Source organism: Lepidochelys olivacea (genome assembly GCF_965140295.1).
Source record: "Lepidochelys olivacea isolate rLepOli2 genome assembly, chromosome: 7".
Classification (NCBI taxonomy): Eukaryota; Metazoa; Chordata; order Testudines; family Cheloniidae; genus Lepidochelys; species Lepidochelys olivacea.
The window spans coordinates 76,686,564-76,713,465 of NC_140417.1; the positions used below are offsets into that span (position 1 = coordinate 76,686,564).

General features: G+C 38.2%; 1 protein-coding gene and 1 long non-coding RNA gene across 4 annotated transcripts in view; one reads left to right on the forward strand and one right to left on the reverse strand.

Annotated features, from left to right (window-relative positions):
* Positions 1–680: 680 nt before the first annotated feature.
* The window catches only part of LOC311524169, a 39,476-nt gene continuing 13,254 nt past the window's right edge, over positions 681–26,902 (forward strand). The window contains exons 1-3 of one of the 2 annotated variants that reach the window (XR_014712494.1): positions 681–1,875; positions 2,387–2,435; positions 2,608–2,705. This is a non-coding gene — a long non-coding RNA (uncharacterized lncRNA). The remainder of the gene's footprint in view (positions 1,876–2,386; positions 2,436–2,607; positions 2,706–26,902) is intronic. The other variant, XR_014712495.1, reaches the window with a different exon arrangement.
* CCDC6 (coiled-coil domain containing 6) overlaps positions 6,756–26,902 on the reverse strand; it is a 63,886-nt gene continuing 43,739 nt past the window's right edge. Inside the window, exons 4-10 of one of the 2 annotated variants that reach the window (XM_084635013.1) lie at positions 26,036–26,139; positions 23,816–23,976; positions 20,767–20,923; positions 18,937–19,037; positions 12,963–13,087; positions 12,547–12,636; positions 6,756–8,142 (exon numbers count right to left, since the gene is read on the reverse strand). In XM_084635013.1, the coding sequence (XP_084491139.1) occupies positions 7,948–8,142; positions 12,547–12,636; positions 12,963–13,087; positions 18,937–19,037; positions 20,767–20,923; positions 23,816–23,976; positions 26,036–26,139 (933 nt within the window). In that variant the 3' untranslated portion in view covers positions 6,756–7,947. The remainder of the gene's footprint in view (positions 8,143–12,546; positions 12,637–12,962; positions 13,088–18,936; positions 19,038–20,766; positions 20,924–23,815; positions 23,977–26,035; positions 26,140–26,902) is intronic. The other variant, XM_084635014.1, reaches the window with a different exon arrangement.

Below are 26,902 nucleotides of genomic sequence, written 5' to 3' on the forward strand. Positions count from 1 at the left end.
AACTAACACCATTCAAATAGTCCATGATTAAACATTCAGGACAACAGTCATAATAATCTTTGAGTTGCTTAATAGTTTGAGGAATGCAGTAAGTTTTAACAAATTTAATTCTTTAATATGTTGTCATGGCTAACACTTGTTTTGGAAAGAAAAAAAATCATTTAAAAAAACTGGTATGACAGTTCTAGCTCATTAAAATCTGCTGAAAAAAATTCACTGTACAAAACATAAGTGAATGGGTGGTTTTAAAATTACCCAGGAATATGTTCTGACAAGTAACATGAAAATATACTCACTAAGAAGTTTGAAAACCTTGGTAATTCTAACTGCCTACCCAAGAAAGCTTGGATTCCTCATTTAGAACAAAGAATACTTTGCACTTAGAGTACATAATAATTTCCATCTGAGGATTTAAATGCACCGCACACATTATGAACACTTTCTGGCCAAAACGATTAAGAGGAGGCTGAGGGGACATTTCCAGTACCAGGAAGCACAAAAAAAAAAGGAGTGTTTAGTGCAAGTCTGAATGAAGGCACGGATGAGCTTGACTATCCACCTTACATGCCCCCGCCCCCACCCCCACCCCTTGAGAATAAAGAAACAAAGCAATGACACAGCTAATAATATGGGAAGGAAGAGCAAGTAAACTGCTAAAGCCTTTCCCAAAGTGTCTGAGATCTTATACCTTTCCATTAGTGATTAGCAAACTCCAGTCCATGTCAGGAAAAACAATACTCAGTCACTGCCTTGGTTTTTATCCAGCAAATCTGCACTTAGTTTAACAAACCTTCATCTATCTAGGGACTTCTAAGCAGGCTATCCCACAAACAGCCTCACTCAGCTGGGGTCAGGGAGACACTGGGGTAATTCAACAAAGGGATCCCAGACACCATGTGGCCTGGAAGCTCCATGTGGAGATGTCCATCTTCTCCAACACAATGACTAGATCATTCAAGAACTCTTGACATTGGAACACCGAGGTGCAGAAAGGTTCACTGAGGTCTGCTCCGATTCTGTCAGGCATTCAGGGAACCTGCAATATTTCTGCAAGAGGATATGGCTCTAGATCTGCCTGGTGATACTTTCTTCCTCATCGAAAAGCTTGGATTCCATTATCTGTGGAACAGTTACCATACTGAAGATGGACAGTCACACACTTGAGGCCTGGACAGTTCAGGTTTCAATACTAGCAAACACACGTGTCTGTTTAAATAAATGTTTATATGGCAAGAGAGCTTGCTCACCGCTAGGTGGACATGGTTTCCAATGCTGATGTGGAAAGGCTGGTTAAAAGAAAATAAGGGGGTTCAGGGCAGCTTCTTTTGTTATCAAAGATCCCAACGTCAGAAACATGAGTTTAAATCTGTCATGTGTATGTAAAAAAATACATGAAGCTGAACAGTTTGAGAGGAAAGGATTATTTAACAGTAACTCTTGCTCTTCGAATGTTTTGCCTACACAGAGCCATGCTCTAGGAGTCTTGTGCCTATCCACAGAACCTCTCTCAGAGCAATAGGGGTCAGTGAAAGGACATGCATAATTCTCAAGCCCCACATTCCACCCTGCCCTCTAAACATCTCCCCCTTCTTCTCTACCTTCAGAAACCCTATTTGGAGTGAGAGTCCAAGGCAAAGAGGGAAGATCCTGATGAAGGCAATATACATTCAAATCACAAATTACTGTAAGTAGCCCCCTCCCCCTTCTCCATGTGGAGATTAGCTTTAACATCAGGCTAAATACCCGCACTAGTTGAACAGTGACTGAAGTACTGTCTTCCCCCAACCAGCATCAATTCTTGATGCACTTGAAGCCCTCCAGATCTTCTAGGAGGGCACACTGCTGATACAAGACATTCAGAAGCAAGATCATCAGGTATTTCATAATAGGATTGGATGTATACTCTCTCAGCCCTTGAGCTGGAGGTAACCTTTAAATTTAAGGCCACTGTTTGTTCATCTTTCTAAATTACTTTGTTCTGTCCAAATAGCAATTAATAGCTCTTGACATGTAGGTGTATAACCTCACATTTACACTCAATTTTTGTCCCCATGAACCAGAGCCATTTCCTGTGCCTTTGCAAGATGTAGAAGTAGACAGCTCAAAGGTCGAGAGCCCTGACCCAAATCCTCAGGGGGTTGAGAACAGGAATTATACTCCCTAGAGCAGGCATACAAAAATTGTTTATCCTTAGGTCCAAAACAGGACAGAGGCCACCATTTCTTCCCTGGACAATTGTCCCCAAACTCAAAAGGTCAAAATAAACTGTTTCCCATGTCTCAAACCAGGAAGAGTCCTCAAAGGGTGGAGCAGTACAGGAAGAATTAGGATCTGCAAATTCCAAGACTTATCACATTCCTCTGATGCATTCTCTAAATTTGTACAGGTGCAGCAGCAATACCTATAGCTGAGGGGGCAGATCTTCGCTTTCTTTGGTAGGTATGGAAATATCTTCCAGATTATTTCATGCTTTGCTGGCAGACAGCTTCTGAAGAAGACTGCTGTAATTTATATATGAAATCAAAATACAGATTTGCTGCTGACAACAGGGTGATTCAAGCCCAAAAGAGCTGGCTGTGAACTTTGTGATTTTCATCCTTCTAACAGACCGGTCTTCCTTGGGTATCTTGGACACTACTTCCGGGCTGCTAGCCATAGCTGAAGCAGTGTCTGGACAACACCTTCATTTCCATGAATGAATCCAGGTATTTCTTTTTTGTCCTCAGGAATGTACGGGGGCAAAGAGGCAAAAAAGCAAAAACACTTGGAAATGTATAAACAGACTGATAATTGGCAGCTGCAAAAGACAGAGCACAGGGGCATAAACCTGTCTTCCTAAGATGTCCAGTCATCTGAACTGACCAAGGGTCAATTACATTTCCAGCTCCATATTTCTTATTTGGAAAAATACTGGAAAAATAATTTGAAGAGCTTGTATAAGAAATTGAGTTTCCCTGTGACTGAAATAGAGTCAGAGTGGATTCAGACCTCTTTAGGGAGCTGAAACATTCTTACTGACATTAAGAATTATTCTCTCGCTCATGGAACTCTAGGATGTCAAAATGCTTGTGCAGCTTCCTGGGCAAAGCTGCAAAGAGAATCACAAACCACAGCTGTTCCTCTGACCACCAAGTTTTGAAAGACTATAATGTCATTCAGAGAAGGGGAGGAAGCAGTCAACACAACCTTAGCTAAGGAAGACGTGCCTCTGAGAACTGTCCCACCTTCTCCTCCCAAGAGAATGATTTTATATAATTAAGAACTACTGATCCTGTAAACACAGAATAAATCCCAGGAAAGATGAATATCAGAGACTACTTCGATATTCCCATGCCTGAACCAAACTCCCCTAAGATTTAGCTGCCAAAGAATGGAATGGCACTTGCTTATCTTGCGGGTTGGGGGGGGGGGGGATGGTTTGGTGACCATTCCTGCAATGGAAAGAGAGCAACTGGTGGATAGTTGAAGTAGGAGGGCTTTTTATACCCTTAACTGCTGAGCTTGAGGGGATTGTGCACACATCCTAAATGCTAATTACTACTGAAAAGTGCTTCTGTGACCTTCTGGTTAGGCACGAGTCCTATGGCAGGGTATTGTCCAAGGAATGTTACAACTAAGGGCTTGTCTACACTGGCACTTTACAGCGCTGCAACTTTCTCACTAAGGGGTATGAAAAAACACTCCCCCCTCAGCGATGCAAGTTTCAGCGCTGTAGCGCGCCACTGTAGACAGTGCCCCAGTGCTGGGAGCCGTGGTCCTAATGCTGGCAGCTATTCCCCTTGTGGAGGTGTTTTTGTTATAGTGCTGGGAGAGCTCTTTCCCAACGCTATGCCGCAACTACACAAGCCATGTTAAATCGCTACCGTGGCGCTTTAACGGTGCTAGTGAAGACATGCCCTTAGAACAATCCACTCCCTCCAAACATGGCAGCATCTTGGGTTGTCTATTTCATCATAAAGAAAAGGAGGACTTGTGGCACCTTAGAGACTAACCGATTTATTTGAGCATAAGCTTTCGTGAGCTACAGCTCACTTCATCGGATGCATACTGTGGAAACTGCAGAAGACATTATATACACAGAGACCATGAAACAATACCTCCTCCCACCCCACTCTCCTGCTGGTAATAGCTTATCTAAAGTGATCACTCTCCTTACAATGTGTATGACAATCAAGGTGGGCCATTTCCAGCACAAATCCAGGTTTTCTCACCCCCCCTTCCCCCCCCACACAAACTCACTCTCCTGCTGGTAATAGCTCATCCAAACTGACCACTCTCCTTACAATGTGTATGATTATCAAGGTGGGCCATTTCCAGCATAAATCCAAGTTTAACCAGAACATCTGAGGGGGCGGGGGGTAGGAAAAAACAAGGGGAAATAGGCTACCTTGCATAATGACTTAGCCCACTCCCAGTCTCTATTTAAGCCTGAATTAATAGTATACAATTTGCAAATGAATTCCAATTCAGCAGTTTCTCGCTGGAGTCTGGATTTGAAGTTTTTTTGTTGTAAGATAGCGACCTTCATGTCTGTAATTGCATGACCAGAGAGATTGAAGTGTTCTCCGACTGGTTTATGAATGTTATAATTCTGGACATCTGATTTGTGTCCATTTATTCTTTTACGTAGAGACTGTCCAGTTTGACCAATGTACATGGCAGAGGAGCATTGCTGGCACATGATGGCATATATCACATTGGTGGATGTGCAGGTGAACAAGCCTCTGATAGTGTGGCTGATGTTATTAGGCCCTGTGATGGTGTCCCCTGAATAGATATGTGGGCACAGTTGGCCTGGATTTGGGCTGGAAATGGCACACCTTGATAATCATACACATTGTAAGGAGAGTGATCACTTTAGATAAGCTATTACCAGCAGGAGAGTGGGATGGGAGGAGGTATTGTTTCATGCTCTCTGTGTATATAATGTCTTCTGCAGTTTCCACAGTATGCATCCGATGAAGTGAGCTGTAGCTCACGAAAGCTTATGCTCAAATAAATTGGTTAGTCTCTAAGGTGCCATAAGTCCTCCTTTTCTTTTTGCGAATACAGACTAACACAGCTGTCACTCTGAAACCTATTTCACCATGCTACTCAACTAGTTGCCATGCAGTGTGCAACTGGCAAATATTACCACTGATGAAGATAAAAGCCCACCTGAATGTATACTGGATAAAATAAGAAACCAAGCATGTAAGGACTCATGTCAAGTTGGCTCTTATTTTTAAAGTGAATTTCTCTAGTCCACAGAAGATTCTGTAGTAGTCTGGTAAATCCATAGTTGCAGAATTATGGAAGACTATAATTCACAAGCAAAACTGAAAATCCATTGATGTTTATTAGAAGGATGTGCACAATTCCTTATCTTATTCAAAAAATCTACAAACAAAAGTTCACACTTCTGTCTTCAAGAGAATGTTTGTTCAACCTTATTAGCTAGTTAAGGCCACTTCAGTGCCTTGTTACATTTTCAGCAGTCAGTATTCATTTGTCAGTTCTTTGCTTTCAACTGGTAACAAATCTCACAGTAATGAGGGAGAGTTCACTATGTGATATCTTATAGCAACGCTCAAACCTTGGATTACAGAATTTCAATTTTAGACCGAGCTTCAAATTTAAATTACGCTAGGTTATTTTAATTTTTCTGAAGATATTAAAGCAACTCTACCGCACACCTCTTATTCTTTAGCCAGTTTTTACTACCACCAGTACTAGCTTGCACTTAGCGAGTACCTTTTGTCCAAGAATCTCAAAGCACTTTAGAAAGGTGGGCACTGTGTTTTAAATAGTCAGAGATTTACATAAGCAGGAATCTTATTTGTAAGAATATATATTTTTTCCTATTTGTTATATTTACAAAAAACACAAACTATGTGAAATCTACATATTGACCCTATTGTGCCACTAGTCCCATCAGGAATGTAACTTTTGACTTCCTGTAATTTTTCCAATACAATCCTGCAACTGCTTCAGAAGTTCTATTTAATAAAACGCTCACAACTGAGACTTAAAACAGGGAGCATGTTCTATGCCAGACAATTTGTATACAAGCAGTTTACTGAGCTTCATGATCGGAAGGGAGGAGGTTGAAAAGGTGGTTAGAAAAAGAAAAAGTTGAAAAATTCCAGATAGGAGCATAGGTCAGATTTTAGGCCTGTCACAGCCTTGACGGTGTCATTTTACCAGAAAGGTACAACCTAACTAGTGGAATTTAATAATGCACTTGATCTCATGTTGGCTTAACCAGTGTAACATACTATTTATACACACACATTTTTCTAAACTCTTTTTAAGATCTGAAACTACATAGCTATATTGAAGAAATTCCACTTTTGCTTTGACCTTAACTGAACATTTTAAAACATTTCTACCTGATATTTTGAATACTATCATTGATTACCATTTTCACTCTGCAATTCTTACATAGTTGTTGAATGGCAAATATGCAAATGTATGTAGAAGTGTTAGTAAATATCCAAATTTCTATTTTTTCTTCTTAAGAACGCGCTCAATGAAGTGTCAGGCGTGTCAAAAAGCTTTTGCAAACAAATAAGGTAATGTTCTGTTCTCCTTAGAACCAGATACATATTCTCAAATACACATTTTCTAGTAATTTTTTCCTTGGCCCACATATACAAATATAGGAGGTAAACCACTTAAAAATATCAGTATTATATAAACCTAGCCAATGAGAACTTAAAAATAAAACTAGGTAAGATGCTAGTATCAAAGAAAAAAGTGACACTCTGTTCCACTGCAAAGTGAAACCAAACAATTTATTTGTGCTAAATGAATGGAAAGAATGTATTCAGAATACATTTCTTTATACATTGTACCGGCTTAGGCTGCTAAATAAGCATTCGTTAGTGCCATGTTGTGCTACTTTCTCTGTACTCTGTTTTGTTTCTACCAAGCAATACAACATTTTTGGCTGTTATGCCAATATATTCCTATAATATTCATCTTATACCATATTCTCTAATAGTCTTTTGAACATTTAAAATAGTTGTTCAAACTTTGTTTTAGGGGAAATCACAATTAATATATTTCAACAAGAAAAAAAAATCAGCTGTTCTCTACAATCACATTGCCTTCTGCAGCAGAAATCAAAGCACACTTTAATCAGCCACCAGTAACTTGCTGGCAGGACCACACTTATAGAAGTTCACTGTGACAGAACACACAGTATGGACAGCTTACAAGTTAACGTAAATGATAAATTAGACAATCAAATCTTAAGGTCATGACTTGTACATTCCATATACTTTGACAAGTTAGATTACCCACATTTAACTTCAGACTGCACCATACATTTGAGGTTTTGGTTTTATTTTTTAAAATAGGAAAAAGTATTAATGTGTCATGTGTGTTGAATACTGAACCTGTATTAAGCTTATTTATTAGGTGATACAATATAGTCTAGGGCACTGATTAACGTGTCTGACTTTCACTTTTGCACTAAAAGCTGTATCTTCAGATTACTGAAATGTAGTGCTGATTTACCATATGCTTGGTAAACACTGTTAATATTTAGGAATTTATAATATAGCCCATCATGCCTGTAATTTTATGCAAATTGTCATGAAAAGAATATAAAAAGATATCCCTTTAATTTTACAAACCTAAAAGCCAGGAAAATGAAGCTTTGGAGCCAAGCAAAACGACATAATGCCGTATTACCAAAGAGAGTAGCAAATGTTCCAGCCAGAGAATGGACATACATGTAGTTCAAGTAAACACTGATGGAAAATTTTGTTAAGTTAGTGTTGTAGACCCACAACACTGGCTGCATTTTTAGACAAATGTTTACAACACAATTAACAGTGAAGCCTATATAACCTCAGTGCAAGTAAGTCAAATCCAAATATGCCAGGTAAGCCTTTGGCGTTTAGTAAACCGCTCCATCTTATGAGTCCAACTCTGAATACAGACTGCTGAGCACATGCACTAAGGCTGAGAAGAGGGATGCACTGAATGCTGAAAAGTGGCTGACTGCGATGCTGTTGATTGGACTGTAGGCTGCACAGGTGGTGGTGGTGGAGGTGGAGGTGGAGGCTGGACTGGGGTCTGCGTGTTTGGAGAAGGAGGAGGAGTGGGACGTTTAAATTTGTCAGGGCTGTTACTTCTTCGTGGTGAAGGCCTCTGCAGAACAAATATTGAAATCATGTTGAACATGTATACGTTTTTTAGACGCTTTTGCGGATATCAAGAAGTCCTCTCACAGACTCATCATTAACACATTGTTTAAAGGCAAAATTCAAAATACCAAATTAAATGGAAGGATCAAGTCCAAAATATTAAAAAGGATCACAATACAGCTTTAGGTAAATAGTTATCAAGACAAATTCTGAATTTGACGTAACTTTGAAATGTACTAGCATAGCACACTGGAACCATTTTTGAGATAAAAAAAATGCCCACTCCTCTAAGCCAGTAGGGGAGAAATAAAACAGAAATAGAAATGTAGGATGAGAAGGGATCGCAATAGGTCATCTAGTCCAGTCCCCTGCACTGAGGCAGGACCAAGCATTATCTAGATCATCGCTATCCGATGTCTGTTCTAACCTGTTCTTAAAAAACCTCTGATGATGGAGATTCCCCAACATCCCTAGGTAATTTCTTTCAGTGCTTAATGACCCTGAAAGCTAGAAAGTTTGTCAATGTCCAACCTAAGCCTCCCTTGCTGCAATTTAAGCCCATTGCTTCTTGTCCTGGCCTCAGTGGTTAAGGAGAACAACTTATCACCCTCCTCTTTATAGCAACCTTTTATGTAACTGAAGACTCTTATGTTCTCCCTCAGTCTTCTCTTCTCCAGACTAAACAAACCCAATTTTTTCTATCCTTCCTCATAGGTCGCATTTTCTAGACCTTTAATCATTTTTGTTGCTCTCCTCTGGACTTTCTCCAACTTGTCCACATCTTTTCTGAAGTGTGGTTCCCAGACCTGGGCATAATTCTCCAGTTGAGGCCTGAGTGCTGAGTAGAGGAGAAGAATTACTTGCTTACAACACTTTTGCTAATACATCCCAGAACCATGTTCGCTTTTTTTGCAGCAGCATTACACTGTTGGCCCATGTTTAGCTTGTGATCCACTATAAACCCCTGATCCTTGTCTGCACTATTCCTGCCTAGGCAATCTTTTCTCATATTGTATTTGTGCAATTGATTATTCCTTCTTAAGTGTAGTCCTCAAAACACTTAATGGCAAATAGGTACCTAGAAAGAAGAATAGAGGAAGAAGCTCAGATACAATAACTATCTATGCTTGACCACAACATAGCAGCAGGTGCTAATAAGCATGACTTAACATTATCAGCATGTGGAGTTAAAAAGTGACAGTGCATACCTAAACTGGCATAGGAAAATTCCAAATGACTGTAAAAAGATTGTATCTGAAAATGAAGCCTCATGGAAGCACAAATCAAGCTGTTCTTTATGAGGCAAGCATTATAAAAATGGTGAGTACATCCCTTTGGGCTCTGTAAATAAACAGTAACTAACAGAACTGTCTCCAAAGAAATTGCAGATTTGTAATAGTCTTCAGCACGCCCTTTCTCAAGAACAGTAAGATGTGAACATATTCTTCAAAGCAAGAAGATCTGACACCCACTTTGATATTTTTTCAGAGTAGAGGAAGCACGATTGTAAAATTAGCAATATAAAAACGTAAGACAAACCAAAATATCTTCAAAACTGCAGCAGCTATGAAGCAAATAGCAACAGTAACAACTGTATATTAAGTCAGATCCTTAAGAACTCCAAAATGCCCCTCCCCCTGACATAACCAAACAAGAAAAAATAGCCACCCTTTGGGAAAGAAACCAGGAAACAATTCTACAACAGATATACAGCTTAGCAACTTGATTGTTTATTAAGAAGGTTGCTTTTCCAACTGAAGTGCCTTTTAGGTAGGCATAAAATTCTCCAAATTAGAATTTGGCCAGGACACCTACTTTGCAGTATAAATGTAAACAACAAATTTGACTAACACTATGAGAAAAAGGCCATGGGATTTCTGAAAACTAATTGGTCTGGGCTTCTGCTTGTAAAGCACCTCTAGCATGAGTGAACCTCTAATACCAAGGTGGAACCTGGGTTCAGTAGACGCTAAAGTCAGAGAGCCATGTGCCTATTAATCAACACCATTTCCTGCAGCATCCAGCTTTTTGTCTTAATACCTTTTTTACAATCAGTCTCTCTCAAAGTGGGTAGACATTATTAGTCCCCATTTTTTCAGAGGCACAAAGAAGTTATGCAACTAGCTCAGAGTCAGCTGCAGAGCTAGGAACAGAACCCAAGTTGACTCCTACTCTGGTACCCTATCCACTGGACCATGCTGCCTCCACCTATGAGATCAGAGCTACATGTGGTATAGTTGTAGGCCTTAACAATTGTGGAAATTAATATTAACAGTTAACCTACGAAAGTCCACATTTTAGCATATTCTAGTGTAATTATACTCCAGATAGATTTCTGTCGTAAGAAGTTTTTTTTAGAAAAGGTTTGACAAATCTACTGCTATATTTGTGCCTTTCTATAAAAATCTACTGAAACAAGGTTTTGTATCAGAGGACACTGGCATAAAGAAACACTTTGCAGAAGATTGTTTGCATATTGCTGTACTTATTCAGAATATACTGAATAGCACTTCCTGTTTGATACATCAGCCATAAGCTATCTTGCCAAAGTACTAATGTTTCAGTTTTGTTTGCTTTATAAACTCAATGAGTATTTGGGCTGTCAAGCGACTAAAAAAATTAATTCTGATTAATCGCACAATTAAAAAAATCATGATTAATCGCGCTGTTAAACAATAATAGAATACCATTTATTTAAATATTTTTGGATGTTTTCTACATTTTCAAATATACTGATTTCAAATACAACACAGAATACAAAGTGTACAGTACTCACTTAATATTTATTTTTGATTACAAGTATTTGCATTGTAAAAAACAAAAGAAATAGTATTTTTCAATTCACCTAATACAAGTACTGTAGTGCAGTCTGTATCATGAAAGTTGAACTTACAGATGTAGAATTATGTACAAAAAATAACTACGTTGAAAAATAAAACAATGTACAATTTTAGATCCTGCAAGTCCACTCAGTCCTACTTCTTGTTTAACCAATTGCTCAGACAAACAAGTTTGTTTATATTTGCAGAAGATAATGCTACCCGCTTCTTGTTTACAATGTCACCTGAAAGCGAGAACATGCCTTCGCATGGCACTTTTTTAGCCAACATTGCAAGATATTTATGTGCCATATGTGCTAAAGATTCACGTCCCTTCATGCTTCAACCACCATTCCAGAAGACCTGTGTCCATGCTGATGACGGGTTCTGCTCGATAACCATCCAAAGCAGTGCAGACTGACGCATGTTCATTTTCATTATACGAGTCAGATGCCACCAGCAGATGGTTCATTTTCTTTTTTGGTGGTTCGGGTTCTGCAGTTTCCGCATCGGAGTGTTGCTCTTTTAAGGCTTCTGAAAGCAAGCTCCACACCTGGTCCCTTTCAGATTTTGGAAAGCACTTCAGATTCTTAAACCTTGGGTTAAGTGCTATAGCTATCTTCTGAAATCTCACATTGGTACCTTCTTTGCGTTTTCTGAAATCTGCAGTGAAAGTGTTCTTAAAATGAACAACATGTGCTGGGTCATCATCCAAGACTGTTATAACAGAAAATATGTGGCAGAATGTGGGTAAAAACAGAGCAGGGGACATACAATTCTCCCCTCAAGACATTCAGTCATAAATTTAATTAACGCTTATTTTTTCAATGAGCGTCATCAGCATGGAAGCATGTCCTCTGGAATGGTGGCAGAAGCATGAATGGGCATACGAATGTTTAGCATAACTGGTATGTAAATACCTTGCAGTGCCGGCTATAAAAGTGCCATGAAAATGCCTGTTCTCACTTTCTGGTGACATTGTAAATAAGAAGAGGGCAGCATGTAAATGTAAACAAACTTGTTTGTCTGAGCGATTGGCTAAACAAGAAGTAGGACTGAGTGGATTTGCAGGATCTAAAATTGTACATTGTTTTATATTTGAATGCAGTTACATACCCAAAACAAAAAACAAAAAAAAATCTACATTTGTAAGTTGCACTTTCATGACAAAGAGATTGCACTACGGTACTTGTGTGAGGAACTGAAAAATACTATTTATTTTGTTTATCATTTTTACAGTGCAAATATTTGTAAGCAAAAATAATATACACTTTGATTTCAATTACAACACAGAATACAATATATATGAAAATATAGAAAAACACTCAAAATATTTAATAAATTTCAATTGGTATTCTATTTAACAGTAGAATTAAAACAGATTAATTTTTTTTAGTTAATCACATGAGTTAACTGCGATTAATCAACAGCCCTAGAAAAAACTTGATTGAGTTAAGTACATTAAACTCAATAGAAATAAAAAATGATTCCAGGTGAAAGATGTTGTGTAATATCCTAACAAATGTTTAATATATTGCTATTCTCACTGGAAAACAAAAAAAAGTAAATAATAATTAGCTGCCTGTTACAGTGACACGGTGGTAGCATTGTGTGTCATCTTGAAGAAAACCTGAACTTGGAGCAACCTCAGATGACTCATCCGTCAGATGTGGTGGAGACTAGGAGAAAAATGAAAGTAACGTATTTACTTCCTGCGACACGGGGGGTAGGTTAGAACATCACGTCTCACACCTTGCCTGCAGATCCATAGGGTGAAACCTATTACTGTCTTTAAGGGGACAACATGTTTCACTCTCTTGCAGAAAGAAAAGATTTTCTACTAAGAATCAATTTCTCAATGTAGAGAGGTAATCAGGACTGAAGAAGGCAACAGACATCTTTGAGCAAGGAAACAAAATCAAACGTTTGCATTTTTAAAAATGGGTTAAAGACAAATAACTAACATTTTAATTCAAAAGAAAATTTACTAGTTTTTAATACTCACTGTAATTCCATGGGACGGTCCCATATGTTGCACATGAAGGCCTGGGGAGTTGTAATAAGACATTCCGGCTCTAGTCAGTGAAGTTGGCGGTGTAAAACCAACTGTGTGACTTGCATATGATAGACCTAATATTATTAAAGCAAAAGAGACATTAACATTCCTACTGCAAATAATAGTAAGTACAAAGTTTATTTTAAAACAAAGACAAGGTTAAGAAACTGATAATTGTACATTTAAGTCAGGAACCCAGAAAAAATATCCACAGCTTTGAAAAAAGAAGGTCATTACTTTTAATATTTTTCCTAAGGGTTTGTCTAGATTAGGAAAATATGCTGTGTTTGAAAACATATTAAGTAACATGTTTTAAAACATGACTTTTTACCTAGTGCAGATGGGGTAAGTCATGTTAAAGTGACTACCTTATGGTTGACTGACTGCTAATGTACTTTTAAACAGGACTTGCCATGCATACGCTAGGTGTCAGTTAAAATACGTTGGTTAACAAATTTCCCAAAGGTCTTGTTTTCTGAGCTTAAATAAACCCCAAGAAATTTAAATAAATGTTACTTCTAGCTAAATATCAGGTGTCTGATTTTCAAAAGTGCTTTGTACCTAGACTAACTGAATTAATGGGAACTGCAGTTCCTCAGTGCTTCTGAAGTTCAGACCTTAAACCTTATGAAAAACGCACTTCTCAAAACAGAGATCTCCTAAAATCTTTAACTCTCCCTATTGCTTCCAGACAGACATATCTGTTGGATATGCAACAACTGTTCTCAACTGTTTGGTATTAGAAGCCAACCACTTTAAAAAAAAACAGGCATCTGACAAAAACTTCTAACTGTCCATTATATTTGTATAACAGCATGAAGAATCCACTCCAACTGAAACAATTAAGTCTGTTTGAATTTAACAGGCTCCACATCTTTGCCACTATTAACAGAATCCAGCACTATTGAGTATTATAGACCAGCATCTGGGTTTATCCTTAGCTGACTTATGTTTACTTTTGTACTAGTGTTTGATAAGAAAATTTGAAGAAAAAAAAAAATCAAGCCTCACGTAACCAGTAGAGCTGCACAGGGAAACCAGCATTATAATTACCTTGGATGTCTTAACTAAGAGCAATTCTGATCTCTTGCCAGTTGCACATCAGTGGCAACTCCTATAACTTCAGCAGAATTATTCCTGATTAGATTAGTTTAAGTGATTTATGAGTAACAGTTGATATTTCCTGCTTAATATTCCATTTACTGATCTGACAGAATAAATAATTTGCACCTAACTTTTTTTTTTTTAAGTATTATCATAGAATATTAGGGTTGGAAGAGACCTCAGGAGGTCACCTAGTCAAATCCCCTGCTCAAAGCAGGACCAACACTAACTAAATCATCCCAGCCAAGGCTTTGTCAAGCTGGACCTTAAAAACCTCTAAGGATGGAGATTCTACCACCTCCCAAGGTAACCCATTCCAGTGCTTCACCACCCTTCTAGTGAAATAGAGTTTCCTAATATCCAACCAATACCTCCCCCACTGTAACTTGAGACCATTGCTTCTTGTTCTGTCATCTGCCACCACTGAGAACAGCCTAGCTCCATCCTCTTTGATACCCCCCTTCAGGTAGTTGAAAGCTGTTATCAAATTCCCCGTCACTCTTCTCTTCTGCAGACTAAATAACCCCAGTTCCCTCAGCCTCTCCTCATAAATTACATGCCCCAGCCCCCTAATCATTTTTGTTGCCCTCCACTGGACTCTCTCCAATCCTCTAATTTGTGTAGGTCACTCTGGACCCTATCCTACCCTCCAGCGTATCTACCTCCCCCCCAGTTTAGTGTCATCTGCGAATTTGCTGAGGGTGCAATTAAGCCCATCATCCAGATCATTAATAAAGATGTTGAACAAAACTGGCCCCAGGACCAACTCCTGAGGTACTCTGCCTGATACCAGCTGCCAACTAAAAATCGAGCAGTTGATTACTACCCGTTGAGCCCGACAATCTATCCAGCTTTCTATCGCCCTTATAGTCCATTCATCGAATCCATACCTTTTTAACTTGCTGGCAAGAATACTGTCGGAGACCGCATCAAAAGCTTTGCTAAAGTCAAGATATATCACATCCACCACTTTCCCCATATCCACAAAGCCAGTTATCTCATCATAGAAGGCAATCAGGTTGGTCAGGCATGACTTGGCCTTGGTGAATCCATGTTGACTGTTCCTGATCACCTTCCTCTCCTCCAAGTGCTTCAAAATGGATTCCTTGAGGACCTGCTCCATGATTTTGCTGGGGACTGAAGTGAGGCTGACCGGTCTGTAGGTCCCCAGGTTCTCTTTCTTCCCTTTTTAAAATATGAGCACTATATTGGCCTTTTTCCAATTGTCTGGGACCTCCCCTGATCACTACAAATTTTCAAAGATAATGGCCAATGACTGCAATCACATCAGCAAACTCCCTCAGCACCCTTGGATGCATTAGATCTGGACCCATGGACTTGTGCACGTCCAGCTTTTCTAAATAGTTCTTAACCTGTTCTTTGATCACTCACCTCCTCCCCATACTGTGTTGCCCAGTGCAGCAGTCTGGGAGCTGATCTTGTCTGTGAAGACTGAGGCAAAAAAAGCATTGAGTACTTCAGCTTTTTTCACATCATCTGTCACTATGTTGCCTCCCCCATTCAGTAAGGGTCCCACACTTTCCCTGACCACCTTCTTGTTGCTAAAGATACCTGTAGAAACCCTTCTTGTTACCCTTCACATCCCTTGCTAGCTGCAACTCCAATCGAGCCTTGGCCTTTTTGATTATACCCCTGCATGCTCTAGCAATATTTTTATACTCCTCCCCAGTCATCTGTCCAAATTTCCACTTCTTGTAAGCTTCCTTTGTGAGTTTAAACTCACCGAAGATTTCACTGTTAAGCCAAGCTGGTCGCCTGCCATATTTGCTATTCTTTCTGCACTTCAGGATGGTTTCTTCCTGCGCCCTTAACAAGGCTTCTTTAAAATACAGCCAGCTCTCCTGGACTCTTTGCCCCCTCGTATTAGCTTCCCAGGGGATCCTGCCCATCAGTTCCCTAAGGGAGTCTAAGTCTGCTTTTCTAAAGTCCAGGGTCTGTATTTTGCTACTCTCCTTTCTTCCTTTTGTGAGGATCCTGAACTCAACCATCTCATGGCCACTGCTGCCTAGGTTGCCACCCACTTCTACTTCTTGTTGAGTACTAGCACAGTTCAGCTTCATTCTAAAATCAGTCTCCCTGGGTGACATTTCAGGACATTGTATGTCCAAGAAGTGAAGTGAGGGGCAAAGTTGGCTTTAAACCACCTTTGTGTCCTCTTGATTTTGGACTGCTTTGGGGACCAAATTTAAATTGCAGCGCTGTGTTCCGCAGCCCTGACACACCTCAACTTACAGAGAGATCCTCAGAAGTCAGTCTGTGGCTACTTCCTCTGGTCCTGCACCAGAGAAATTCTCTCTCAGCTGGAGCTGGAGATTTTAAAGCTTCTGTACACCATTCTGGCCCCATTATCCAACATAAAAGAGAAGGAGTGAGAATCTCACTCATTAAGTGTGATGGATTAAGGTGCAAATCCATGAATTTATGGCATTAGATAGTTTCAAACTACTTTTCCACAAATTCAATTACATCATTTTCTAAAGGAATCACTGCAAGACATACAGATGTTTTATATGACCAGATATCTTTGGAGTTGGATACATTTGGTTTTGTGTCTTATTACAGTGCCTGTGACATGAAGTTCTCTCCACTGTTTGCTTCATCTCCCATTATATTATATTTCACACACTCTGAGTTGATTATGTCAGATTCCCCACCTCGTTAGTCCATTTAAAAATATGCTGCATATATTTTTCACGTTTGAAGCTTTACAGTATTTTGGAATATTAGTTTAATTTACAAGATGGGAAGGACACTAGGATAAGTGAATCATCAAAATGATAGTCTGGAGTATTTCTACATAAAACATACTTTATTAAACCAGGTAGCTCCACTGGAACTAAACACCAGTTAAAGGATTTTAGTTTTGTTTTACAGTTAACTTTACCATTGTGTTGCAACATTCCCTGCTGCTGAGACACTCAAGGTCCCTTTGATAGGGGCAGTTAATAGATTTATCAGTAGTATCACAGTTCTGATCTGGGAATGATGCACCAGGAAAGCAAATCTGCACCACCACTCTAAGTTTAGGTGAAGGAATAGTTAGAGATCTACTGCTTCTGAGAGAGTCTATGACAAGTCTGTCAGGTGCAGCGAGTGCTGCTATAGCCAATATGACTATGGTAGAGCAGTAGAGCTGAGCTATGGGAGCAAGGGGGTTTTGCTGCCAGGCTAGGATAGGTCTTCAGAAAAGCACCAAAAGGCACAGGTCAGAATAAGCAAAGTTCTGGTATGAGTAGCCTGGCCACTACCATTCCCTGGTGGCAGTAGCACCAGCATCCTCACCCACCAACAGTCCCTGGGTAGGAGCAACACATGACCATGTCATGTGCAAGAAACATGTCTGAGGCCGAGTGTTACACATAATAAAGTTCTTTGCTCCCACTCCCCAAACTCAGCCCTTACAGAAGATTGTAACTACATTCCACAATGAAAGACGTTAGATTATCATGAACATGTATGAACGCATGAAGCTGGTTGTTCCAACATAATTATGCTTCTGTAATTCATTTTCAGAATCATAATATATATCAAGTTATACACCAAGAAGTGAAACACCTACCATTTTCCTGGTAATGTGTTTGAAACCACTGAGATGCAAGAAATCTGGACCATTAAGAATCAGAAAACAAGCCCAAAAATCACATTGCATATTTCTAACTTGGTATCATGTCATTTGAATAAAGTTAGCTTTAATGTTTACTTATAATTTCACCAGTATGGAACAGAAGCGTTTGGAAACATTTTTAAAAGGTGGCATTAAACCCCAGAATTTAGACAAGTCCTATGTATTCTAGTAGACCTATATATTAATGTGTTTGTGTCCCATTTCACACTAATGCCCCATTGTGGATCAAATTCCTCTTACCCTAGTCACATTAATGGTCCCACTGAGCTCCATGGGTCAACTTGAGACTAGGCCATGCAGAATTTGTCTCATTATATACTAAAGAATTCTTGATCAACATGAAATAGCCATAACTTGCACCTTTCAGGACCCCTTATGCCCAAATATAAATGCTTTAAACAGAATATAAAATTAAGAGTAAATAATTATTAGTTTTTGGATTAAAATGTAAGAATCAAAGTATCTAAATTCAGTGGCAATTCATCCACTGTCCTCTGAAATTAGAGGAGAGGGTCTCAGCCAGAACAATATACAACTCAGAAAATTTTTAATTAGCTTTTTTTGGTTATAATTCTTGAATATCAGTATTAGAAAGATTAGAAATCCTAATTTCTTATACCAATTGTTTTGACTGGCAGAGATCTGTACATGTACATTCCATTCAACTCTTATACTAGTCTATTAAAAGAGAAATGGAAAGAGATCTCATTTTGGGGAGAGCCAAACTTATTCAATATGTTCTAGATTAGTGAGTGAATCCCTCAAAGATGTTCTTGTTCAGAGTGCATTAGTAGCCTTATTAGTATATCCCCATAACTCCAGGAAGATACTAAAACTGCACAACCCGTAAGAGAATTTGTGTACTCACACTTTTAGAAAAATACAACTTCAGATGCTAGCCACTTAATAATTGACCTTTAATGGACAATTATGGTGTAGTCTGGACATTCTAAAAAACATGCTGCATTATATCAAAATTTGTTCTAATCAAAATATGTAAAAATATTCAAGTACTTGAAAAAGTTTTAAGGCAAAATTACTCTTTCATTTGATTTACTTTTTTCCAGGTAAGCTTTAATAGGCTATTTAAGCAAATATAATACTATGGCACATTTTTACGTGATGCATACAAAAGTTTACCAGAAACTGGTTTATATAGGATTATATATTTACCAGGTGATATAGGTCTGCTAGAACTTGGTGAAGGTGTATATGGGATTGGACTGGACACAGTGCGAGGTCTTAATCCTTGTGCAGACATCTCATTAAAATATCTAACAGAAGAAGGTAAAGAACAATTAGATTAATTTTTTCAAACCCCAATACGTTTTAAATGATTTTCCGCAGCATTAATCTCACATTCTAAAATATACGTATCAGGTTAGCATAGAACCAGCCACTTTTGAATAATTCGATGGTGCCTGGATTAACATTAACCTTTCACTTCTGAAGACTTGAGTTCAAATACTGGCTTAATTTGCAATTGAAACTGGCCTCATCCAAGTCAGGGACCTTGTCTTGTCTATGCATTACCATCAGTGGTGCAATAAAGTGTTTTAGAGGAGAACGTTAATTTAGTCAACATTTTTGCATGTACCCTTTTCAGATTTTTGTTACTATGAGTACTAAAATTAGTGAGCACTTAATTAAGCAAAAGTTTAACTTTGAAATATTATACGCTTTTTGTCCAAACAATGGACAAAGAACTGCTAATCTAAATTTGGATTTTGACCAACTAGAAGTGCTACAGTATTTAATCTCTTCCATATAAAAATCACATCTAAGCTGAAACGGTATGCCACTTTTCTATTTAAACTGAGGTATTAACCCATAAAACAAGGATAATGGAAAAGTAGATGCAAACAATTACAGACATTACTGAAGTGTATGTTTAATTTAGGTTGTCTTTTAGAAAAAGCTAATTGAATCACAACGGTGATACACTTCGTGCTACTGCTAGATGTTGCTTGCTGAATCTGCCAGGAAAAAAACAAATGCAAATATTGCCTTTAACCTTCTAATCTAGTCTTTGAAACAAAATATCTAACGTTTTGTTTTATTATAAGTTATGTGAAAGCTCAGGTTAGTTATTTTTAATACCAGAATATACGAACTCCCTAAGAACTTCTTCTTTCAGGATTAGTAGAATTCCAATTTATAAATTACCCTATTTCAGGTGCCCTCATACAGCTAGTATAATGTGAAACAGTGCAATAAAACTATATCAATACTGGCATAAGGTAGAGCCCAGGAAGAAACCGAAGTATTAGCCTTTGAAGGAAAGATGTTTTAGGACAAGCTTTAAGGTTCTCCCATGACATTATGATGCAAGACTGCAGTAAGATATCAACTGTTTCTATTTAAGACACAAAAACCAGCCACCTGTAATGTCCATGCAAGTCATGCAACTTTTTTTTTTTTAATAGGAAAACCCCCCAGAATCTTGTAATTCTGGTACTATGCCCAGTACAGCAAGAACATCTCAATTAAGAGTTCTCAGGGTGCCTAATCCCAATTTTGGTATCTAATGTTGCATATATGGTCCTCTTGGGACTGGCAGAACACTAGAACTTGCAACATTATACATCTTACAAATTACAATTTGCATAGGTTAAGGGTGCTGTAGGCTGCTCGACTCAGGAAAACACTTCATTTGTGAATTTATGTCCAGAACAAAGTTACCACGTAATTAGTCTGTCTCTCAAGTTTACATATTTATATTATTTAAATCTATATGCATATGTTGGTTGTAAAAGCTCTCCCCAATCTTCAAGTATAACTATTCTCCAGCTCACGGTAAACCTAAACCAGCCCTGCAAGAATTAAATCACACTCCTAAAAAGGATATGCTTAGAATATATTCTGTTGAAATTCTTTGCATTATTGTAGATCAGCTCACTTTCAGAGTTGATAGGTAGAAATATCAATATAAGAGGTTGGGTGTTGTTATTTTAGTATTTATACATACAGAGGACACAGATCTTAATGTTTGAGACCACAAACCTTTCATCATCCATTTCTAAGCTGGATTCACTTTCTGACAGTTGTCTGCATAGAGCTTCTCTTCGCTCCATCTCCCTCTGCAGTTTTCTTTGGAGCCTTAAATTCTCTTCTCTCATATGACGTTCCTCCTCTAAATATTGTGCCATCTTCTCTGAATCTGAAATTCCAAATTTGATAGCTCTTGATTAAACTCAGTTTAATGTATATGCAAGTATTTTGAATGTAACTTTCTTTACCCAAACATTTCAAATATTGCAAGAGAGGATGGCTCAGGCAATTGGTAATTCAATAGTCTTTCATCTCTAAATCACTACTTCAAAGTCTGTTTTGAAGTTGGTAGTGATCAAAATTAGTTACTAACTGATGGCTACTTGGTGAACTATGAAATTAAGCTTGCTTGGTCCTTTTACCCCCCCTCCCCCCTTTTTTTTCTCTTAACTGAACAGATCTGAAAAATACTGAAAGCTTCAAAATATCATTAACCAAATCAGACTTGTAGGAAGAAACATGAACAGAGATTTGCCCTACTGTAAAATTGAAATTTCATATTTATATGGACTTACATTCTACAAATGGAAGGATCTAAAATTTCAGAGCAAGGCTTATTTTCTTTTCAAATATTTTATCAATTTTTAAGATTTACTATATTCATTTTAATGTTTAGTTTAAAATTAGGATACTCAAAATTTGTAGAATACAGTGTACACTGATCAACCAAATATAATGACAGAAATAAGTGTAAAGGGTTTTCTTCTCTAAAAACCACTGCAAATTACTACTCCCCAAGATGATTTTCCTTAGAATTATAGAACAGGTGGAAGAGAAAGATCAGTACACAGCCATACTCTGGAGAAAACAAACATTTAAACAACTTTTATTAAACGGCTGTTTCATGACTATTCCCCAGCATGCCTTCAATTAAAGAGATTTAATCCTGGAGATTAACCAGCAGGATGTCGGTCAATATTAAACGTCACCAAGTGAGTTAGTCTTTACTTCAAATAGCTGCATTTAAGTGGGCATTTAAGTTTGTGTTTTTAAACTAAGTCAGCTAATGTTAGTTAAGTGTGCTAGCATCACTGATTATCTTCAATGATTGAATAAAAATGATCAAAACTAAGTGTAAGATAGACTATAAAATATTTTGGGATGCTCTATTTTAGTAAAAAGGAACATATGACAAAGACTTCCACTTTGTGGGTATGATACATCATATTTTGAATTGCCCTTTAATTTTAAGAGGTGACCAGGTTTACGGTGCACATCTTGATTCTGAAAATATCTGGATTTTTTGGCATTCATAATGATTACTTATGTTTAAGGCTCCTGAGCAGCTCGGGCAGCTCCTGGGCCAGGCATACCGGTTGCTACTGGTGCAGTCTCGGGCCTCCCCACTCCCCAGCAGCAGGAGTTTGGGTGTAGGGGCCTCAGGGCTGGGGATTAGGGTAAGGGATGGTGCTTACCAGGGGGGCACTCCCTGCTGCCTCCACCCACAGGCACTGCCCCCGCAGCTCCCATTGGCCGCAGTTCCCAACTCCATGAGGAGGAGCTTCAAACAATAGGCTCCCTCTTAATCCTGGGTCTAAAGCTCCTGCAAATTGAGCACTTGACTGTCTGATGACCTTCTCCCAGGCACTAAAGATAAGCAGTGTGCGGATCGGATCGCCTCTGGGGACAGGTTTCCCACACCTCTTGCATGACTTAAACCCCTGGGACTGAGGCATCCACTGGTGTCTGGGGAAAACTAGAGGAGGGCGGGACCCCGCAAAGCAAGCTTAGCTTACTATGAAACTACAAACTACTGTAACTATAACTCTATGAAGCTATTTACAAGAAAGAAAAGGGAACCACTAGGTAGGCATTTGCGAATGCAAGAGACTGAGCTGCTCCAACGACTGTCACTGGCAGTCAGAAGGAGCTGAGCAAGTGGCGGATCGGCAGGGACCTATATACACAGCCATGAAGGCACCACTCCAGGGGGCTCCACAGCCGACACAACAGGTACCGCTAGGGAAAAAACCTTCTGACAATTATGCACACGATGTGCGCACACCTGTCGGAATGGACATGAGCAATCACTCGAATAAGAACGTAGGTGTTTTTGAAAATTTTACTGTAAATCAAAGATACAATAAGGAAAGAAACAGCAAAATAATGAAGAGTGCTTCAAGTTTAAATTAATCACCCTAGCATTTGCACATGAAGTATTCAGTATTAAAGGCCTTGTTTTCACTGTGAAGTTCTATAAGTGAAGGCTATATTGGAGAGTTTGGCAAGACTAACACTCCTTATCTTCTTTATCTGGCATGCACGACTAATATCCCAAACCTGTACACAAAACCTCTGTCCAAGAGCACTCGTCTGTCTGTAAAGAAGGCCATTATCTCTGCAAAACGTTATTGCTCCAAAAACTGCATAGCAATACTCCAGTTAGTCTGCCAAGACTAGCATACGGTGGGAGGGAGATGACTGTCAATCCAATTACCAAAAGAAATTATATACCAACTGAGAGACTATGCGCCTTACTCTAGCTACTAGAGTCAACATCTTACACAAAGTTGTTAGCACTGATCAACTTAAAAATGAGAACTTCGTAAGATTTATAATGGAGGGACGAAGTTAAAATGTTGTATTCTGTAGACCACAGGAAGGGACAGGTAACACCTTCCCCTTCAGAGCTTATGCTCCAGCATGGTTTTGGAGCAGCTGTGTTGCTGGAATTCCTATCTTTCAAATGAAATGCAAAGTAGAGGACTGACTATTCGTAGTACAAGATCAAACAACATTTTTCACAACAGTAAAGGATTTAATCACAATGGCCTAGTCAAACTTCAATCTGAATATTAAGTTTTGTCATCTACCTTTAAATTTTAAATGGATGAGAACAGAAAGTGAAGAGTATCTTCTCTGCTCTCAAGGTTGGTGCAGTTCAAACAGCTAATAAATTTCAGTACCAACTAAAATTAAAAATATGTAGAAATTCCTTTAGGTGCATTTCAGTAAATTGTTAGCTACAGACTCCATTTATAGCCAAAGAAAGTTTACTTACGTTGTAACTGTGCAGCTCTTAGTTGTTTCTTTAACCTCTCTACTTCATTCTTTAAAAATCTGATATGTCGCATCATATTTTCTGGGGAATCTATTTCCATTGATATGTCTCGGGGTGATGGTGGAGCAGAGACTGGCTGGTCTAACTTCTCCTGCAAAATTCTGAATTAAAAATAATCTAGCTGTTAATTGTATTTCTGAAAGATAAGATCCATATACTTAGAAACAGTAACATTGTAATAGGTGTACCCACTTGCTCCAATTATGTTTTAATAGTATGCTTAAGTTTTATTAATGAATGTAAAGTTTATTTTGTCAAATGCCACCTGTTCGCTCTTTTGAAATTTAAGTGTTCAGATGCTGGTACTGTCAAAGTGTTTCTAATAGTAAATGCATACTATTTTGAAAATGAATAGTTTTTGTAAACCTCAGTGAAATAGCTTCATGAAAGCCTCAATTATACCCACTGTATACCCAAATTTCAAGAAGTATTTCATTTAAGTAACTGTCAAAATAGAGAGTTAAAAAGGAAACTGAATTTACAGGGGCAGAAACAAGATATAAAACATTTATAGCCTTGTTCCATTATTAATTTTATGTACTACACATTTAACTACTTTGGATTTATATTAATCCCCTCCTAATTCTCTTAAGTAACTTCTCAGCAAATTCAAGGCCAACTCTTGTGGTACATTTATATTTGTGCTATTTGATAAAGAACTCTTTCCTCAAAGATAAGAGATCAGAGCACAGCAACATTCATAAAGTGTACATTAACACTTTTTCCCGGCACTATTGATCTACTGAATATATGCATTCACAGACTGTGTTGGAGAAAAGTAAACTAGACACAGTTTCCAAAATAGGTATTCTATTTAGTATCCCTGCACAGAAAAGTATTTCACATCGTATTTCTATAGCTAGGGTTTCAAATTACAGGAAGCCTAAATTTAAATACCTGGAATCTGTCTTAATTATTAGGGTTTCAGGCACAATATGCTTTTCGTATAAAGTGAGCTCTGCAATAGAATGATGTGCTACATAAAGGTTCTTGAAGTCAAGGTAGAGAGGAATCTGCCAGCATGAAAATATGAAATTGTTCTCTATTAGACACACACTGGGCAAAGTCAAACAGGAAACTATGCAGCTGAAGCTGAACACAGGGATAAGACAGCATAAGCCCTAGATAGGGGCCCATTCTTCACAGAGCTTTTGACACTGGTATGAGAGATATGGTTTTTTAGAGCATTTCCCATTAAGCGGGCTACCATTCAAGACAGAACTATAAGGACAAATGTAAACTACTTTCAATGGTATTTTTAAACCCTGGGCTTTTTCCTTACTACTTGTATTGCAGAACTTCCCAGAGGCCCAATCAATAATCAAAGGCCTCATTGAGGTGGATGCTGTACAGCTGTGTAACAGAAGAGTCCCTGGCCCTAAGAGCTTATAAACTTATGCCCTTTTTTGATTTTCTATGATGTATTATGAGGGTCTAAAAGATTTTTTGAATTTTTTTTAAATCATGAATATATCAGGAATGTCAAACCTGAGTGTCCCTACTTTTGCTGAAGAACCTCTGGGAGGTCTCAAGAATATTAAATGTGAGCTGTAACACCCTTACAGCAGGGAAAGATTGTATAACATTATTTTAAGAGAGCCTTTGGTTAAAGATTCATCACTGAAATTAAAAAGCTGTTAAAAGACAAAACAAAGTTTAAAAAAAAATGATGAAAAATATCTTCTCCCAAATTACTCAGTTCTCTCTTCATTCTTGTGATATCACAATTTTACTCATCCTTAAGTCAGTCTTCCAGGCTACAAGGGACCTGACTTTCTTATGGGATAAACAAGCAGAAAAGAAAAAACAAAACACTTTCAAGACTTCTTTATACAAGATAAAGCAGCAAAGAAAGGGTACAAGCCCAGTTGTTTTCTTTGCAGGTCACCTTTTAAAATAGCATTAAAATCAGCCTATCAGCAAATAGTAAGAGAGCAAGTTTGCAAGTTCCTCCCTGGTTTCCCAGTTCCCTTGTTTCTTGTACTACTACTTTTTAGGAAATTTAAGCAGCCAAGTATGTGATACATTGTCTCTTGTAAACAAGTAACTTTTGAAATGCTGTAACTTCTATGCCTTTGGCAGATCAAACAAGCCTGTTGCGACTGAAAAATGAAGTATTAAATGGTGTATCTATAATAATGAACACATGACAAGACAAACCGTTTCTCTGCTTCAAGTTTATCCATCCTCTTCCAGAGACGATTCACTAGTGCTTCTTGTTCTTGTTCCAATGTATTTTCAAGGTCAATCTTCTCTCGTCTTAGCTGAGGAAGAAAATTGTTCGGTGAAAAAGATAGGAATTGACTTTACTGTGTAAGATTTTTATTCTGGAAAGTTTAATATTCAGCCTATTGCTAAATGTGGGGGGAAAAACTGTAGAATCATTAAAACAAATAGTGAATAGCGTCAAAGTAAATGGAGATCATGGAACCACATCAATACAGGTATGTAAACTGCCTTAAGTGTGCATTGCCTTTTCTTCCTACAGGGACCCCTTCTTCACAGAACCTCTCATTCCCAAGTTTGGGTTGCTTTGTCTTTTCCCATACCACAGAAAGGCAATGTGGCCAGCAAGTGAAAGGATAGGTCCTAGCAGAGACACCACTCATTGCATATGTCACAGTAATTTTAATTGACAGTGTATTCACTGCTTACACATCTACTGTATATACAATTATTTTTATGGGTAATTTTAAAAAATAATTTAAAGTGGAGAATTAAACAACAAAAGCTGACACTACAGAGGTTTATGTTTGCTTGACATGACAGGAAAGTTGTGTGCGTCACAGGTAAACGCAGAGAGCAATGAAGAAAAGTGGTTTCTCTGTTTTTAGATAACTGTTATAGAACCAAATTCTAATGCCAGCAGAAACTAGGGTACATAGAGTTTCTCAGTTATCAAATGGCTATTAAAAGACTAGTAACCATTATTGATCCAAGTATGAGCTACCAGAAAATAGGAAAAATCCAGCACATCAAAATATCCCAAAAGAAGCTGGACAGTAGTCAGTTCTGGATGAGAATGCA